General features: G+C 36.3%; 1 protein-coding gene across 8 annotated transcripts in view; it reads left to right on the top strand.

The window, feature by feature from the left end:
- The window catches only part of PIAS2 (protein inhibitor of activated STAT 2), an 84,348-nt gene extending 70,850 nt beyond the window's left edge, over positions 1-13,498 (top strand). For 3 of the 8 annotated variants that reach the window (XM_084780979.1, XM_084780981.1, XM_084780982.1), the window contains exons 12-14: positions 2,409-2,548; positions 7,988-8,025; positions 10,525-13,498. In XM_084780979.1, coding sequence (XP_084637105.1) covers positions 2,409-2,548; positions 7,988-8,025; positions 10,525-10,707 — 361 coding nt within the window. In that variant the 3' untranslated portion in view covers positions 10,708-13,498. The other 5 variants (XM_084780980.1, XM_084780984.1, XM_084780986.1 and 2 more) reach the window with 5 other exon arrangements.
- The last annotated feature ends 2,466 nt before the right edge of the window (positions 13,499-15,964 follow it).

Here is a 15,964-nt window from a genome sequence, read left to right as displayed (position 1 = left end):
GCTCAGCTTGCTTTCTGATGAAACCCAGGACCACCTGCCCATGGGTAGCATTACACACACAGTAGGTTTGTCCCTCCCATACAAATCATGAGTCAAGAAAATGGCCCACAGGACAGTCTGATGGAGGCACTTCCTAGGTGAGATTCTATCTTCCCAGATTACTCTAGTTTGTGCCAAGTTGACAAAAACTAACTAGTGCACCAGATTTATTTTTGCCTTATGTATATTATATTTCCTGGACCTCCTACCTTAGTGAGTTTTTATCCAAGATGTATGCTTGAACTCTGATATTACTTACTTACCTTTTGTGGCATTGCCATAATTAACAGTAGAGTCATACATATATACTTAAGGGAACTTTGTTCTCTTCATTTCCAGTATCTTTTTGACAAATGATGTGGAGTAGCAGCTAGGTATTTTTCAGTGTTTTCATATCATGACACTTGAGTCTAACTGGATTTAAGACTCTGACACTAAGTCAAGCTTATAGAAGTTTATTGGTTAAATTTAGAGTGAAGAATTTCATGCAAGTATGATAGAATGTGTTCCAGCTGTGGAAATGGAGAGCTAGATGCTCTGGTTATTATCCTAGTCCCACTTTCTCACCATGGTCCTCCTTTAAGTTTCTAAAAATGTTGTACTTTCCTTCTTTTTCTTGGCTTTTCTCTTCTTTTCCCCTCCCTGATCCTTCCTTCTGCCCTCCTTTTTTGGTTGCTTTGTTTGGAAAGGAATTGACCTTGAAATTCTCTGATGTCTGTGACTCTCCAATGCTGCTAGTGCTAGGTTTACAGACTTTTGTCACCATGTCAAGTTTTATATGGTGTTGGGATTAAAGTGTAGGCCTCTTGCATGCCAGGCAGCCACTCTACCAGCTGTGGTATATCCTCAGCCCAGAGAATTGTGCTGTCTTCATCCTCATACTGGTTTTCTTCAGTCTTGGTCTTTCAGTTGCTGTTGGTTGGCCACATATTTTGCTCCTTTTCTGTTTCTTACTACTTGTTGCTAAGATACCAATTCCCAATGTAAGCAGTCTGTTATGTTCCTTAGGTTTTGTTTTGTTTTTTCCTTTTTTCTTCTTAGTTTTTTGAGACAAGGTTTTCCTGTGTATCCTTGGCTGTCCTGGGCTCATTTTGTAGACCAGGCTCATCTTGAACTCACGAAGATCTACCTGCCTCTGCCTCCCAAGTGCACCACCACACCCTGCTTTGCTTAGTTTCTTAAATACGTTGACGATATTTCTCTTATAAAGTACTAGTTGTTTCCCCAAGCTAAGAAAAAATTAGGTAAATATGAGTTTGAAATCTCGGTTTAAGCTGAACCTTTCAAATATATGCCCAATTCTTGTATTATTTTGCTTTTTGGAATTATAAAAGTCTTAATTATACAGTATGCATATATTTTATATACAATAAACTGTAAAGTATTAGCTGTGTGCTTGATTTGTATGTGTAATAGCCTGAATAGCTCATTTTAAAGGTATAGGCCCACTTAGAAAAGTAGGGAGTATGTCATAGTAGCCAGAATTTTCATTTTGGTTATAAAGTTCTTAAATCCTGAGTATTCATCATCTTATCCTAATTTCTGATTGTATTATTGTACCGCCAGGCTGGCTTGCTTTAGGATTGATTAATTTTGTTCAGATCGTTTATATATTTCAGATAATGTGATTGAATTTGTAATTGAAGAGACTGGTGGAGCTGGTGTTAGTAGTTTCATACAGGTGTTCTTATTTTAAAATCTCATTCTTTTTTTTTTTTTTTTCCTGAGTCTGGATCTCATTATGTAGTCTTGACTGCCTCGGAGTTCACTAATGTACATCAAGCTGCTAGGGAATGCTAGGATTAAATGCATGTGCCATTGTGCTCAGCAATTAAGTCAAACCCTAATAGCCCTCTATTTTAGTCATAGATTTCTTTATAGATAAATTATCCATATGCTATGTATACATTAGCATAAAATGTAAAGTATATTTCTATTTGTGAATTAAAGTATTTCTTTACGGTAGTGGTCCTCAACATTCCTAATGCTGTGATCCTTATTATAGTTCCTCATGTTGTAGTGACGTTGCTACTTCGTAACTGTAATTTTGCTATTGCTATGAATTGTAATGTATATATACCTGATATGCAGGACATCTGACTCACAGGTTGAGAACTGCTGCTTTACAGTATATTTTAATTCCACCTTGCCTCTATGCTAACAGCTAGTGTTGCTGACCAAGAGGTGTTCATGTGAGAATGAAGCCTAGGAAAGATGAGAAGAGAGAGAAGTGTTGTGTTGTGAATGGCTGCCGTATACTTGGGCTGAGACTTACTGAATGTACGTCTGAGAATGCCCAGTGGTTCAGCTCTTCTCTCCTTTGAACTAACAGCCAGATTATTTGTAATTTCCCATACTATTTAAAACAGGGTTCTCATGTATCAGCCATCTTCTGTAAGGGTGCCCAGTGTGACTTCGGTTGATCCTGCTGCTATTCCACCTTCATTAACAGACTACTCAGTACCATTCCACCACACGCCAGTGACAAGCATGTCATCAGACTTGCCAGGTATGTGAGAGGTTTTGTCTTGTTTGTTTTAGTTGCATTCTTTTTAATCCTAATCAGTAGAACAAATATATTGTATTTTGAATGCAAATGCTAAACGAAATCTCAAGGCTTCATATAGAAGTATTACCGTCTTAGTATCTCATGTTCTATTGTTACTTTAACTTTATTTAATGGGACTCTTCAAATTTCTGATAATAGGAGATACAGAAGCGTAGTAGGAAATTTTTATAGAATTGTAGGGGATTTGCACTCAGGTTTTTTGTTGTTGTTTGTTTGTTTTGTTGTTGTTCTTCTTGTTTTGGGGGGAAGCTTCAATGTTTTGGGACAGAGTTTCCTCAGAAGTCTTTCCTTATAACTTCTAAGTATGCCAGTACAGGACCCAGTTTTGCTTAGTGGTTTTACCTTGTCGATTTTCTTCTCTGTAAGGATAGGGTGGACCATGTATTTCTCTGATGTAGATCTTAGTATTTTTTGATACTTTTATATGTAAAATTATCAACATTTTAACAATTCAAATTTGTTGGAATTATCTTAGTACTAGAATTTATGCAACTAAGACCATGACATAAAATCTAACCACAGCCTCCCACACCAGTTTTTCCTTTTCTCTCTGCTGAGATTCTTTCTTATTTTTTGTCAGTCAAGTCTGAACGTAGTTGGAACCAGTACATCAAACATCCATGCCTTCTATCTGTGAATGATTTTAGTTTAATACACTTTCCTCCTTCTGCTCCCTGGAAGTTGATTGTGATCTGCAATGTATTAAGTTGTAAGCACAGTGCTTATGCTTTGAATGAAATACATGCTTTTTAGTAATAGATAGTCTTATTACCTATCCTTATATAGTTTTGCCTCTTCAGTTTAGGTTTATTTGAAAAAAATGTAGTGGAAAACAGTAGACTAAAAATAATACCCACCCAAAATGTCTTCAAACAAACACATATGCACTGACACTTAAGACTAGAATATGTTTGTTCCATGTATAATTTGTGATTTGGTATTTTCCAACTTCTTTGTGAAACTCACTAACACCAGTCAGAATACACTCACTATATGCAGAGACTCTACTAAGGGGTAGAGGTGAAGGTTCGTGGTCTCATGACAAAGTTCTCAACCGTCATGTGTTGCAACCTTGGCTGACTTGGTAATTGAGTGTTCATTGTCTTAGTATGTGTTAGAAATAAGTATTTCTAAAGGATTTGCTTAAGACCTTCAGTTAAAAGTTAGGCTTGGAAAAAAAAGAACAGATAGTTGAACATTTCTGTTTGCTTAAGTAACTATTTAGCTGTAATACAGAAAAAAGTATTAATGATTAGTCCTGGTAAGTTTTTAAATTATGACAATCTGAATGCTTTTCTTCTTAATTTGGGAGAATGTACATTCTGATTTTGATCATAAATGAGATTGGTGTGTGTGTGTGTGTGTGTGTGTGTGTGTGTGTGTGTGTGTGTGTGTGTGTGTGTGTTTTGTGTCTTAAATGTGCCTGGACTTTGTATTTTCTAAAATCAATTTAAGCTCGTGGAGATCATGCTTATATTCAAGGCTGGTATTTGGCTAATAAAAACCAACATTCTGGTTTATTAAATGTTGAAAAAGTTTTTAGCAGTTGATAAACTTAAATAGAATAGAGTATTGAAGTATTGTGTTGTGAATGGTGCCATATACTTGCGCTGAGACTTATTGAACGTATGTCTGAGAATGCCCAGGGCCACTTATTTTTAGAAAAATTACTAGTTATTAAAAGTTATGTAGCAATTAGATACCTAAGAAGTTTAGTTTGTATTTCTGTTTTATTGTCAATGCACTTTTTTGTTAGTGATTGGGTATATAACTTTTATGTAAGGAGTCATATGTGCAGTTCTGGTATTGATAAATAATATTTTGATAGTAAAAATTTAAGTAGAACACCAAGAATGGAGACAAGATAGTTTTCATAGATTCTAACATTCCATTTAAACATCATAAATCTGAATCTTCTGAATCTGCAGGGGAACAAAGAAGAAATGATATTAATAACGAAGTACAGCTCGGAACATCTTCTGATACTGTGCAACAGTGAATACAAAATAAAACATAATTTGTATTTATGGAGTGGAAAACAGCTTGATTATTTCAAGAAAAAAATGTCTACCTTATTATTGCTAGTGCCATATTGTCAGGTGTGAATGGTGCTTAAAAGTTGTATGATTAAAATTTCAAAGTGCTAAAACCTTTACATATTTAACTATGTAGCATTTATAATTTGTGAAATTTATGGTTCAAGTAAGGAAAAATTGTGTGGTTGTCAATGAAGGAATGAAAAGCAAACCAGCCATCAGTCCATTTTATTATTAACAAAGCATTTAAAATTCAAAAATTTCAACTTCATTTTAATTAAAACACAGATTGTATTATCAGAAGTTTTAACAGCACTTTTTTTAGTTAAAAAGAATAAGGCATTTTTAATTGAAATACTTGAGGGCAAAAAAAAGAAAACCCTACCAATTTTTTACAGTTGAAACATGGTAAAATAAGGAAACAACATTTTGCTAACAAGACAGTAAAATTTTACTGTTGATGAAACTTACTTCATATGCACAACAGTATACCCAAGTGATAAAATATTTTGATGATAGTCTGTTCTTTTATTGGGAATAATTTTCAAACTACATGGAAATGTTTTCATTGAGGAATAGTCACATTAATCTCTCCTTGGATTTTGTGTGATGCTTGAAAGATGATCTAATATTTCAACCACCCTTTAGAAAAATGTTCATACATCTTATTAGGGCATTGTGTAAGTAGTAGTAGTAAGTAGTAGTATCTGTGGGTGAGACATCAAAACAAATAGATGAAGGGCATATAAAAAGCTTTTCTACATAGATTTTACATTTGCTGGGATGCATGAAATCAACAAAGACAATTACAGTACATCTGGAAAGCTCGGTTGAAGTAACCAATATTGGAAGACATTGGCCCTCAGTGTATGTTCTGTAATAATAGAACACAGAAAGAGTTATATTTTACCAAACTGAAATGTTTACTTAGTCATCAAGCGGCAACAGTTGGATGTTGGGAAGAATGAGCATTTTCAAATCATTTGCTTCAATTTGTGGTACATCCTCTTAAATGTAATGCATTCTCTAGCTTTTATTTAGGTTGTTATTAAATAGAATGATGAACCAACATGAAAGATGGCAAGGCAGAGATGGTGACTTTTGCCTGTCACCCCTGTTCTTAGGAAGCAGAGGCAGGAGGTCTGAGTTCAGTCTGTGCATGGAGTAAGACTCTGTCTGAACTGTGTCCAAACCAACAATGAAAACTATTCAGAAGCAGGAGCTGTATCTAAGGGATGGCTCAGTGGTAAGAGCCTTTACTGCAGAGGACCTGAGTTCATTTTATAGCACCCACATGATAGCTCACCAGCACCTTTAACTGCAGCCCCACATTATCCAGTGCCCCCTCTTTTGACCACTGTGGATACCTGTGCACATGTGCATGAGAGCGTGCACACACAGGCTAAAACTGTCTTTTAAAAAATAAAATCTATTGTAAAATTGAACAAAAATGTTAACACCACTTAGGATAAAACAACAGTGAATTAAATGAACCCAGTCTATTAAATAGTACTCCAATAAATCTTGATGAAAAAGACTCTAAGAAGGCATATAAAGGCTAGACAGGTTTGAGCTGCGTTTAAAAGCAGAAAGATTTAAAAACTGTTCTCCTTATTTAAATACATCACTTTGTTAATCATTGCCAACAGCAGATTATGATTTACTTTGTTCATCAGTTTAAACTACTGTATCGTGTAGTTAGTAACAGATTGTACTAACAAGTTTAAAAATGTTTTAGACAGGGCTGGAAAGATTGCTCAGAGGTTAAGAGCACTGGTTCTTCTTCCAAAGGTCCTGAGTTCAGTTCCCAGCAACCATATGGTGGGTTACAAGCAATTATACTTGAGATCTGGTGCCCTCTTCTGGCATGCAAGTAGAATACTAAATAAGTAATAAATCAATACTTTAAAAGTGCTTTATACATTGTTTCCGTAATTCCTTCTAAATGCCTAGGGTTATAGCTTATATGATGATGTGTTTAAAATACACTCATTTGTAAATAAGGAACTAATGATTCTTTAAATTTTAAAAATTATTCATAATTTTTATGGAATGTGTCCATTATCTTTCCTACTAAATTCTATTTTTATAGTGATAAAGTATTAGACTTTCACTCCATGTAGTTGCTATATTAATGCTATCAAATAAAAATATATGGGAGCTGGGTGGGGTTGGGGGTGGCGGTGCAAGCTTTTAATCCCAGCACTTGGGAGACAGAGGCAGATGGATCTCTTTGAATTGAGGCCAGCTTGATCTACAGAGTGAGTTCCAGGACAGCCAGGGCTACACAGAAGAACCCTGTCTCGAAAAACAAAGCAAAACTGGAAAGGGAATGAAAGCATCCACATAGACATAGGGTTATTCCAGGAATGAAAAAAATTAAAATATATGGTATTGAGTAGACATTGGCCTGTTTGTTTGTATGGCTTTTTGTCTCTCTTCCCCCCCCCCCCCCCATACAGGATCTCAATGTGTAGCCCTGGCTGGCCTGTTACTCACAGAGGTCTACCTGTTTCTGCCTCCCAAGTGCTGGGCAACATTGCCCTAATTTACTCAGTATGTGGTTTCTGTTTTAATGTTTTAAAATAAATCTTAAAAGCATTTGATCACACAGAGAAGTCTTTGGAAGTTGACTTTGAAGATTTTTGTTAGATTTTGAGGCATGTTTTTTCTGTAGCTTATTATTACTTGAGTACTTACTTGAGAATCTCTTTCACATTCCTATTTCCAAAATGTTTGAGTTGAGTTTGGGTTCCTTGGTTTAGGACATTGCATTAGCTGTGAACCTGTGGCTGCTAAGCTAGCTTGTTAGTGACTAGCACTTTCCAAGTGCTTGCTTCATGCAGAGCATTATTCTCTGTAACACTCTAGATGTGGGAATGGTTAGACAGACAGCTCCTGATGAATGAAGTAAATAGTGTTAAAGAATTGGTGTTTTTAGACTAACCTAATGTGGTATATTTCTGTGAAATAAGTTTTATCTTAAGAACCTAAGTATCTTGTTCAATGGTCCAAATATAATTCTGATTTGTATTGCTTCTTGCTCTACTAAATAACAAAAGAAAAAGATTTGGTTTAAGTAGTCCAACTCTGAATATTTTTTGGACTGCTGCTTTTGAGTTGCTGGGAGGCAGTTTTTCCAGTTGTTTGGTCAAAAAAATGTGTCCATCTTTGGGTTTTAGATGCATTACCCATCACCATTTATGATTATAGAATTTCAGTGTGGCAGAGAGGTGAACATTTACCACAGATGTTTCCTGGCTTATACCTGCACAATGATCTTGGGAAATAATTATTGTCTCCAAATTATGAGACAACTATTAACAAAGCATTTTTGTTTTAGGTTTGGATTTTCTTTCCCTTATTCCAGTTGATCCTCAGGTATGTATCCTGAATTTAAGCAACTAATTTGTATTTGATTGTGGAGTATGTCTTACTAACTAAAAATGACCAGTTGCATAAAATCAGGACAGTCAATTCTCATTTGGGTAGAAAGGAAGTACTATATAAATATTACAGTTCATTATTTACTGCTCTTATTACTTAAACTTTCTATTTTTACGGTATTTCCTACAAGTCTTTTGGAGTAAAAGAAATATTAAGTGCATAGAAATTAAGATTTTACACTAAAAACATTTACATGAAACAATCAACTAAAAGTTCATCAAATTTGGGTCACTGAGGATGGCTCACTTGAATGACAGAGTCATTTGAAAAGGCTTCAATTAAGAGTTGTGGTATTGCCAATTTCAATCAAAGAAAAGAAATTCTAGGAGTATCCCAAATTACAAACTTAGGACTGCGTGGTGAGCATGGACAGTCGTTAGCAGTAGAGGCAAAGCACATAAAGTAAAGGGGCAAGGTGGGGCAGCAAAAGAAAGCACTTTTGTGGCACAGATGTGGTACCCAGGGAGAGCTGGAAGAATTGACCTGTCTTACCAGCTTCAGGACTGACTTGACTGCAGGTTCAGTGTGAGCCTCCTATTTTCAGTGTCTGCATCTGATTACACAAACAGCACAGGAAAGTTGAGTCCCAGATCTGTGTGGGCTGAGCATTTCTTTCTCACTCTTACTTGACTTCCTTAATAGGGAAGTTGCATATTTTTCTAGGATACACATTTTCAAGCTTAAGAGAATTAGATACTTTCATGTGAACAATACCTTAAAAGAAAAATAATCTTGGAGCTTATGGTTTTATTTTATAGTTTTATTTAACACACTTAGTGGGAGGCTGATTTATTTGGTAACTTGGTAGGAGGGTGAGAGTGGTGCCTACTAAGTGACTATAGAATCCATAGGTTTCTCCTTTGCATCACATTTTCCACAACCCCAGTAATCCTTGAGCAGATGTATACTTAAGGGATCTAGAGTAAAATTGAGATGGCAGCAACCCAAGTTAGATATTCAAGGCACTGACTGGTTCCATTGGCAGCAGGATGGCAGCACTTAGCATTTTTACAGATTAGTGCTATGATACAGGCAAAAACAACGTTGGGCAGTAGCAGGTTAAAATGGAACCAATTAGAGGCTTTTCTTTATATTTTCGTCAGTTTTGCTATAATTGACTTGCATTTGGAGAGTTTTTAATATTTGACAATTGCACTTTCAGAGCTTCTTAAGAATGGCCGTTGAATTTCTTCATGTGTGACATTAAGTTTATAGCCAAACCAAGAGTTATCCATTAAAAAAAATAATAATAACTATTTTTGTTGAAAGGCAGCCTGAGTTGGGCATAATGGATCACACCTTTAATCCCAGCACTTAGGAGGCAGAGGCAGGCCAATCTCTGTGAGTTCAAGGTCAGCTTGGTCTACATAGTGCCTTCCAGGAAAGCCAGAGCTACATAGTGAGACCTGTCTTTAAACATAAAACAAAAAACCATCCAGCCAATCAATAAATAAAAAGGCAGCCACAATTTCATGTGTACTTCAGCTGTTTCCTTTTGTTTTTAATGCGCCTTAAATCATGTAATCTCACAGCTCAGTTTTGAATTGTTGTCCATAATTTGTTGTCTCTAAGAAATCTAAATGACATATAGGATGGGTAATATTAGGTGTCCTTATTGATCTTCTTTCCTGTAGTCTAACTGAAGACAAACTTAGTAGCACTAGACATTACATGTGTTAAAGCCAGTGCAGTTGTGTTTCATGTAAAGCATTCTGCAGTGAAATATAAAATTCCATTTAGCTCTTATGTTAACTCCTTACCATTTTTAGATTACTACAGTCAGGTTTGTATTTGTATGTGAATCATCATCCAGATGGAAGGGGACTTAAAATATGGACATTTGGAGGGAGATGTTAAATATTATAAGAAATATTAACTTTTTGGTTATGCTATTATTCTCTGATCATACCAGGGTAAATAGTCGCCATATGTCCTCCAATTCAGTATGAATGTTAACGTTATAAATAAGTACTGTTATATTTGTTTACAGAGGACTCTAAAGCCATCATTCAGTTTGTCACTCTTAATATTACTCATGAAGGGTCTGTTTGATTCTAAACTTTGAAAAAAAATTGGTGAATTCTATTTCAGTTATTGATTCGTTTTTGAGGTTAGTTTGAGTCATAATTTTGGGGGTGTGATCAATATTTACCATTAAATGATTTAAGTAGTTGCTGACATTGTCTTTTCCCTGTGTATATGGTCAACAAATAAGTTTCACACATTCAAGACAATTGAGAATGTGGCATTCAGTAAAGAATGTAAAATAGCTGAGTTCATATTGTCTTCCACTTAAATAGGGAATTTGGTATTTTTTTAAATCCCAACAGGATTAACTTTATGGCTGTCAGTTGTACATATCTAACAATTTCTAGTCTCTTTACTTAAAGCCAATGTAGCCTCTTCCTCATCGGCATCATTGTTTGTTTCAAGCAGTACTGTCCTCCTATGTTTTTGGATAGTCTCACCTCATCCTTAACAGCAAGCAGTGCGTCTGTCTCCACCACCAGCCCCCATGAAAGCAGTACTCATGTTAGTTCATCCAGCAGCAGGAGTGAAACAGGGGTCATAACCAGCAGTGGGAGTAACATTCCTGATGTCATCTCTTTGGACTAAAGGCAGACTCACTTGATTCTGGGAATCATTAATCAAAACTACTCTTTCTTGGATGTCTAGTCCATGGAAGCTAATTTTTGCATTTAATATTTATTGAAATGTCAAATGGATTCTTGGCTTTCTAAGAGATGAACACAGATGACTCCAGCAAGAACCAAATGACATGCAAGGACTTCCTATGCTGTATGTACACTGAACATCAGATCTACTCATCCACAGCAGAGTCTTCTGGAGCCGTGGATTTCAGTTTCTACATTACTGGATGGATTCTACAAACCAGTTAATCTTTTGTTACAATAAACAGCAATAAAATTATGTAAATAGTTAAACTTTTGTAATTAAAGATGTAATCACTGATCTAGCATAACAGCAACTTCTGTTTAATTCAGTATGAAGGAAAATTAGATGGAAAGAAGTCATGTTTCCTGGATGAATGAATACTTTCAATAGAGGTTTGTTCTGTTTTGTTGACATAATGACATTTAGGACCTGGGTTCCACTTCTCTTCTTTTGCTTCTCTGTTCTTCATGATCCCATCAAAGAAGACGATCATTGTGCTGTTCATCTTTTCTTGTCCTTTAAGCTTTGACATTGTTGTTGATAATGCAAAGTAAAGTGCTGGGATTTGGTTGCTCTTTTATGGTTATGTTTAAGAACACTACACAGATCTTGTTTTGATATAATGTGATATTTGGTTATTACACATTCTTATTCTACAAATTTGAGACTTGCTTTTTAGAAAGAAGGTCTACAGCCTTTGAATGAAATGTGCTTGGATCACCTGTTAGAATTTTTTTTTACAATGTCCACAAATACTTAATAGTTGGGAAGCACCAGAACATATTTAGGAGAGGTGGAAATAACTAAATTCCTCCTAAGAATTTAATTTGTTTCGTATATTTTATAGACTAGTATAGTATACTATCTTGGTTGGAACTTTTCACCTTTTAATGGCACTGATAAATTATATTTAGGGTCTCTGATCATAATTCTTACCAATGTAATTTTAAATTTAGCAGTGATTTTCAAGTTTAAAGAAAAGTCAATGATAAATGATGGGTGGTACCAGATCTCATTTTCCTAATTTAAAAAAAAAAGGTCTTTTATGAAAACACACACACACGATAGTGAATTAAAGTGAAGGACCCCTAAGTCCCACTTAATGCTGCCTTTAAACCCCCCTCTCATGTGATTGTGCTGTGTGCACTTATCGTTTGCTTCATGTGGATTCCATAATACTTTTTAGTTCTCAAGGGTTTAGTATTTTCCTGATGCCTGGTCCTCACCATGTTATATCCAACTTGAAGCTTTTTCTTTCCTTTCCTCCTTCCTTCCCTCCCTCCCTCCCTCTTTCTTTTTCTTTCTTTCTTAAATAAGTCCCAATATAAGGACTCTGTACTTCCACTAATAACAGAGACAGACATGTTACTCACTTAAGAACTGGTGCAGCTCTACAGAGCTAGCTTGTCCCTGGTTGGCTTTTTATCTTCTCATATTTTTGAGGCCTTTGTGTGCTTTTTGTACAGTATAGTTGGCCACACTGTCCCTTTTTCACCTTTAGCGCCTCATGTTTAATCGTCTTTCCTTTTGATAGGCTTTCGAGTCATCAAAGATAGGGAAAGCAAAGCAAGGCTCTGTGGTCACAGTGGTCACTGTGCTGTGGCCTCTGGCTTGCTTTACCTTCTTAGCCAGTCCAGATAGGAGATTTCATCCTGCAGGATCTTATGTTGCTGATGTAAGGACAGATGCAGTTGCTGTTACCTATGTGATCAGAAAAAGTAACCTGGCTGTGTGGTACGATTTGTCAATACAGACATGATGCAGAGTCTTAGAAGCTATGAAAATGGTAATAGAGAATATTTGCTTAGTTCTCATAATAGATGCCTCTGTCTTTTGTCGTTGTGGTACATTTGCCACTTTTCATGTGAACAATTTTAGTGTTCATTTTGTCTAGTGAAATTACCAAAAGATTTACTTTATCTCAGCACCTTTAAAAATAGACGTAAGTTCTTAATACTAAAATTGGGACTGACTTTGCAGGTATATTTGAAGGACCACACTTTGCTTTCTTCACTTCACTCTGTGATTACATGGTGATTTCAAAGCCATTCTTTCCTTACACATTTTAATCAAGATCCTGACTTCTTAGCAGAGTCTTGCTAATGCAGATTTCTGTTTAACCAGATAAACTGGAATAATACAGAGGTCATCCTGGTGTTAGATGTCAGCCACCTGGCCAATATCTCAGATAGCCACACCTAAGGTATTGTGGGTAATGTTTACAGTCACTTGGCCAGCCTGCGTTTTCTGTTACTCACATAAAAATATTGAAGGGCTTTCTTGCTTTAGTAATTTCAAGCAGTATAGCTGCTGCTCAAAGCTGCATTCATGAGGTATACTGTTACTAGCTAGCTTTCTGACCCCCTGGTGATTTAATTTCAGATTTTATTTCCTTTTCTGCTGCAAAACTGATAATCTGCCCTAGGGTAAGTCTAAAGGCCATATGGAATTGGTGAGGTGAGTTTAGTTACATGCCTTTTATTTGTTCTAGAACACTGTGATGAGAATATGCCTATGTAAGGAATAGTGGATATAATCCAGTTGATCTGAACTTCTGATGTCAAACAAGGTTCTATTACAGTAGACTAAATGAATTTGAAGGGAACGTGTTGAATTTTAAAGTCATGTTGAATGGAGTTAAACAGTTCTTTTTTACTTTTAATATGTCTTCTATTAGTCCTGCACACTCACTTTTGTCTTTTGCCAATAAAGATATTCATTAGTTGCATTTGCCTTTTAAAGTAGGGTTGGTTTTCATAATTTTTTAGTTTTTAGGTATGCTTTTCAGTTACCTTTGCTTGGTTATTTAAAAGGGGGGAAAAGATTTTTTTCCCCTGTAGGTTTGTCTCCACTTCTATGGAAAATCATAATTTATTTTCCACCCTTTTTCATACTAAAAAAATAAAAGTCAGTGCCCATTTAATTTGAGTCTGACATTGATTTTAGTAGCTCTGGGTCCAGGTAATGTTGGGAGTTCAGAGTTGCCATTTGGAGGACAATTGTTGAACCTGACTCACTGTACTTCAGATACTATCATGAAACATGGAGGAAAGATTTGAAGGATTTCTCTGCCTTTTTAGAGACTGATGCTCTTGGTAAGTTGCTGCCTTGTATCTTCCTTTTGTTAGGAGCTACATCATTCACAAAAGCAGTGGAAATAGTGAGATCAGAACATTTTGCCCATTCACTGCCTGCCTTGAATAATATTTTTTGTTTTTGTTTTGTTTTGTCAGTAGTATATGTTCATTGCAGAGAATTCAGGCAAAGGAGAAAACCAAAGAAAAATAACAGCTAGCTCTCACATCTCCAGGGGAGGGAAGCTTCACTTTTGCTATTTTTTCACATCATGCACACCAGTAGCTAGTATGAAAAGATTGTATAGCTGTTTTTTCCAAGAACACAGTTGTTTCTGCAGGTATTGAAATTAAGATCCCCTGACTCCAGTGAAGTGGACTATGAGATAATAATTAGGAGATAATTTTCCATGCTTTCTGAAATTAAAAAAACAAAATGTCTGTGTGTCTTTGTGTGTTGTGTGCACATTTGTGTGAAGACCAGAAGAGGGCCTTGGATCTTCTGCACCTGGAGGCTACAAAGCAGTATTGAGCCACCTGATGTGGGTGGTGGGAACTGAGCTCAGGTCCTCTGGTAGAGCAGTATGTGCTCTTAACCTCTGATCCATCTTTCCAGACCCAGCCTTTCAATTTTAAATATAGAGTTGCCTTATGTGTGAGATTGGTTTTAAAATTCTCTTCCAATACAAAAATACAACTGCCTGAGTCTTCTGAAAATGGCATAATGTTTGCATAAAACTGGCATTTATACTGTATGTTAAATCATCTTTAAAGACTAATACAAATACCATATAAATGAGTGTTACACTGTACTTGGGGAATAGAATTCTGTTGTCAGAAGTAGTCTCAGCCCTCTCCATGCCAATAGAACACTGCACTTAATTGGATCTGTGGATAAAAGATGGATGGATATGGGGAGTTGACCACACTTGTCTGACATGTTTCCAAAGTTCCTGTATGTGGATGCCCAGCTGGCTTTTTCCATGGTTTTAACAACATGAAGATGACGGAATTTTGATGTTTGCTTTGTTTTAAATTATTTGTGCCTGCTGCCAGCCCCTCCTGTAGGTTCCATTTACCTTTCTGAACTAATGCCAACAGGATTTGCTGAAATAGGCAGTACAGCATAAAACTGGTAAGATTGTAATGCTAAAATAAAATCAGCTGCATTTAGCGTTTATGTACACATATGCTGCAACAGGTGTGTTGAGGTCAGCACAACCTTTGGGAGTCAGTTTTCTTGCCACCATGTGGGTACAACATATCAAACCAGGTTGTTAGATTGCATAGCTCACATTGTTACCCCACCTCTATGGGGAAAGAAAATGCTGGCCTGATGTGGTATGTGCCTCAACTCCACAGGCAGAGGCAGCTGGATCCTGAGTTTTGAGGCTTGCCTCAAACTGCATAGTGAAAGTGAAATAGGTTACTGTGTTCAGATGGCCAAGGCATAGCATTCTGATAGGCATGCACTTTATTTCTCAGACTGTTTTGTGTGAGTGTGAGAGAGAGTGAATGGCTTTTATAGCTGTTGTTTTCAAAAAAATAAAAAACAAAAAACCCTGAACTTTTATAGGAAGGTGCTGTTTTAGAATAAAATGCTCTTTATTTTGGTTGTTATAAACTGTACTTGGCATAAAGTATTTGGGGATACCTAGTCTCAGGCTTGAAAGGGTTTATAATCCATTTTTGAAAATTCAGGAATTCTTAGTAACAGTAATTGTCCTGAGAACTTAAACTAGTATCTAATTCCCTGACAAATGAAATACGTTTTTTGACACACTGACTGAGGGAATCTGACCTAAATTAACTGAAAAACAAAACAGAAAAACCCTTGATCTCAATTAAGGTCACTCCAACTTCTGTCGTTTAGGAGACTCCAGTGGAGCTGTAGACAAATGTAGGGTCTGGTTCCAAATGGTGTACAAGGTAGTTGATGGAGCACATGCACGTTCTTAACCCTCCTGGCACTGGGAGGATTACGCTTCTGTTGAAAGGCACAGTGCAAGGCACTTAGGGGAGACAGTTCAGGCCCTTCCCAGATATTTCTGCAGTTAAGTGCCACCTGCATTGCCACCCATTTTGCCTTTTCTCTGTAGCACCTGCAATCTATTCAGTCACAG

This window comes from Acomys minous, assembly GCF_964271855.1.
Source record: "Acomys minous genome assembly, chromosome: 4".
NCBI lineage: Eukaryota > Metazoa > Chordata > Mammalia > Rodentia > Muridae > Acomys > Acomys minous.
The sequence above is the reverse complement of the archived record's forward strand: the minus strand, read 5'-3'. Positions and strand labels throughout refer to the sequence as shown.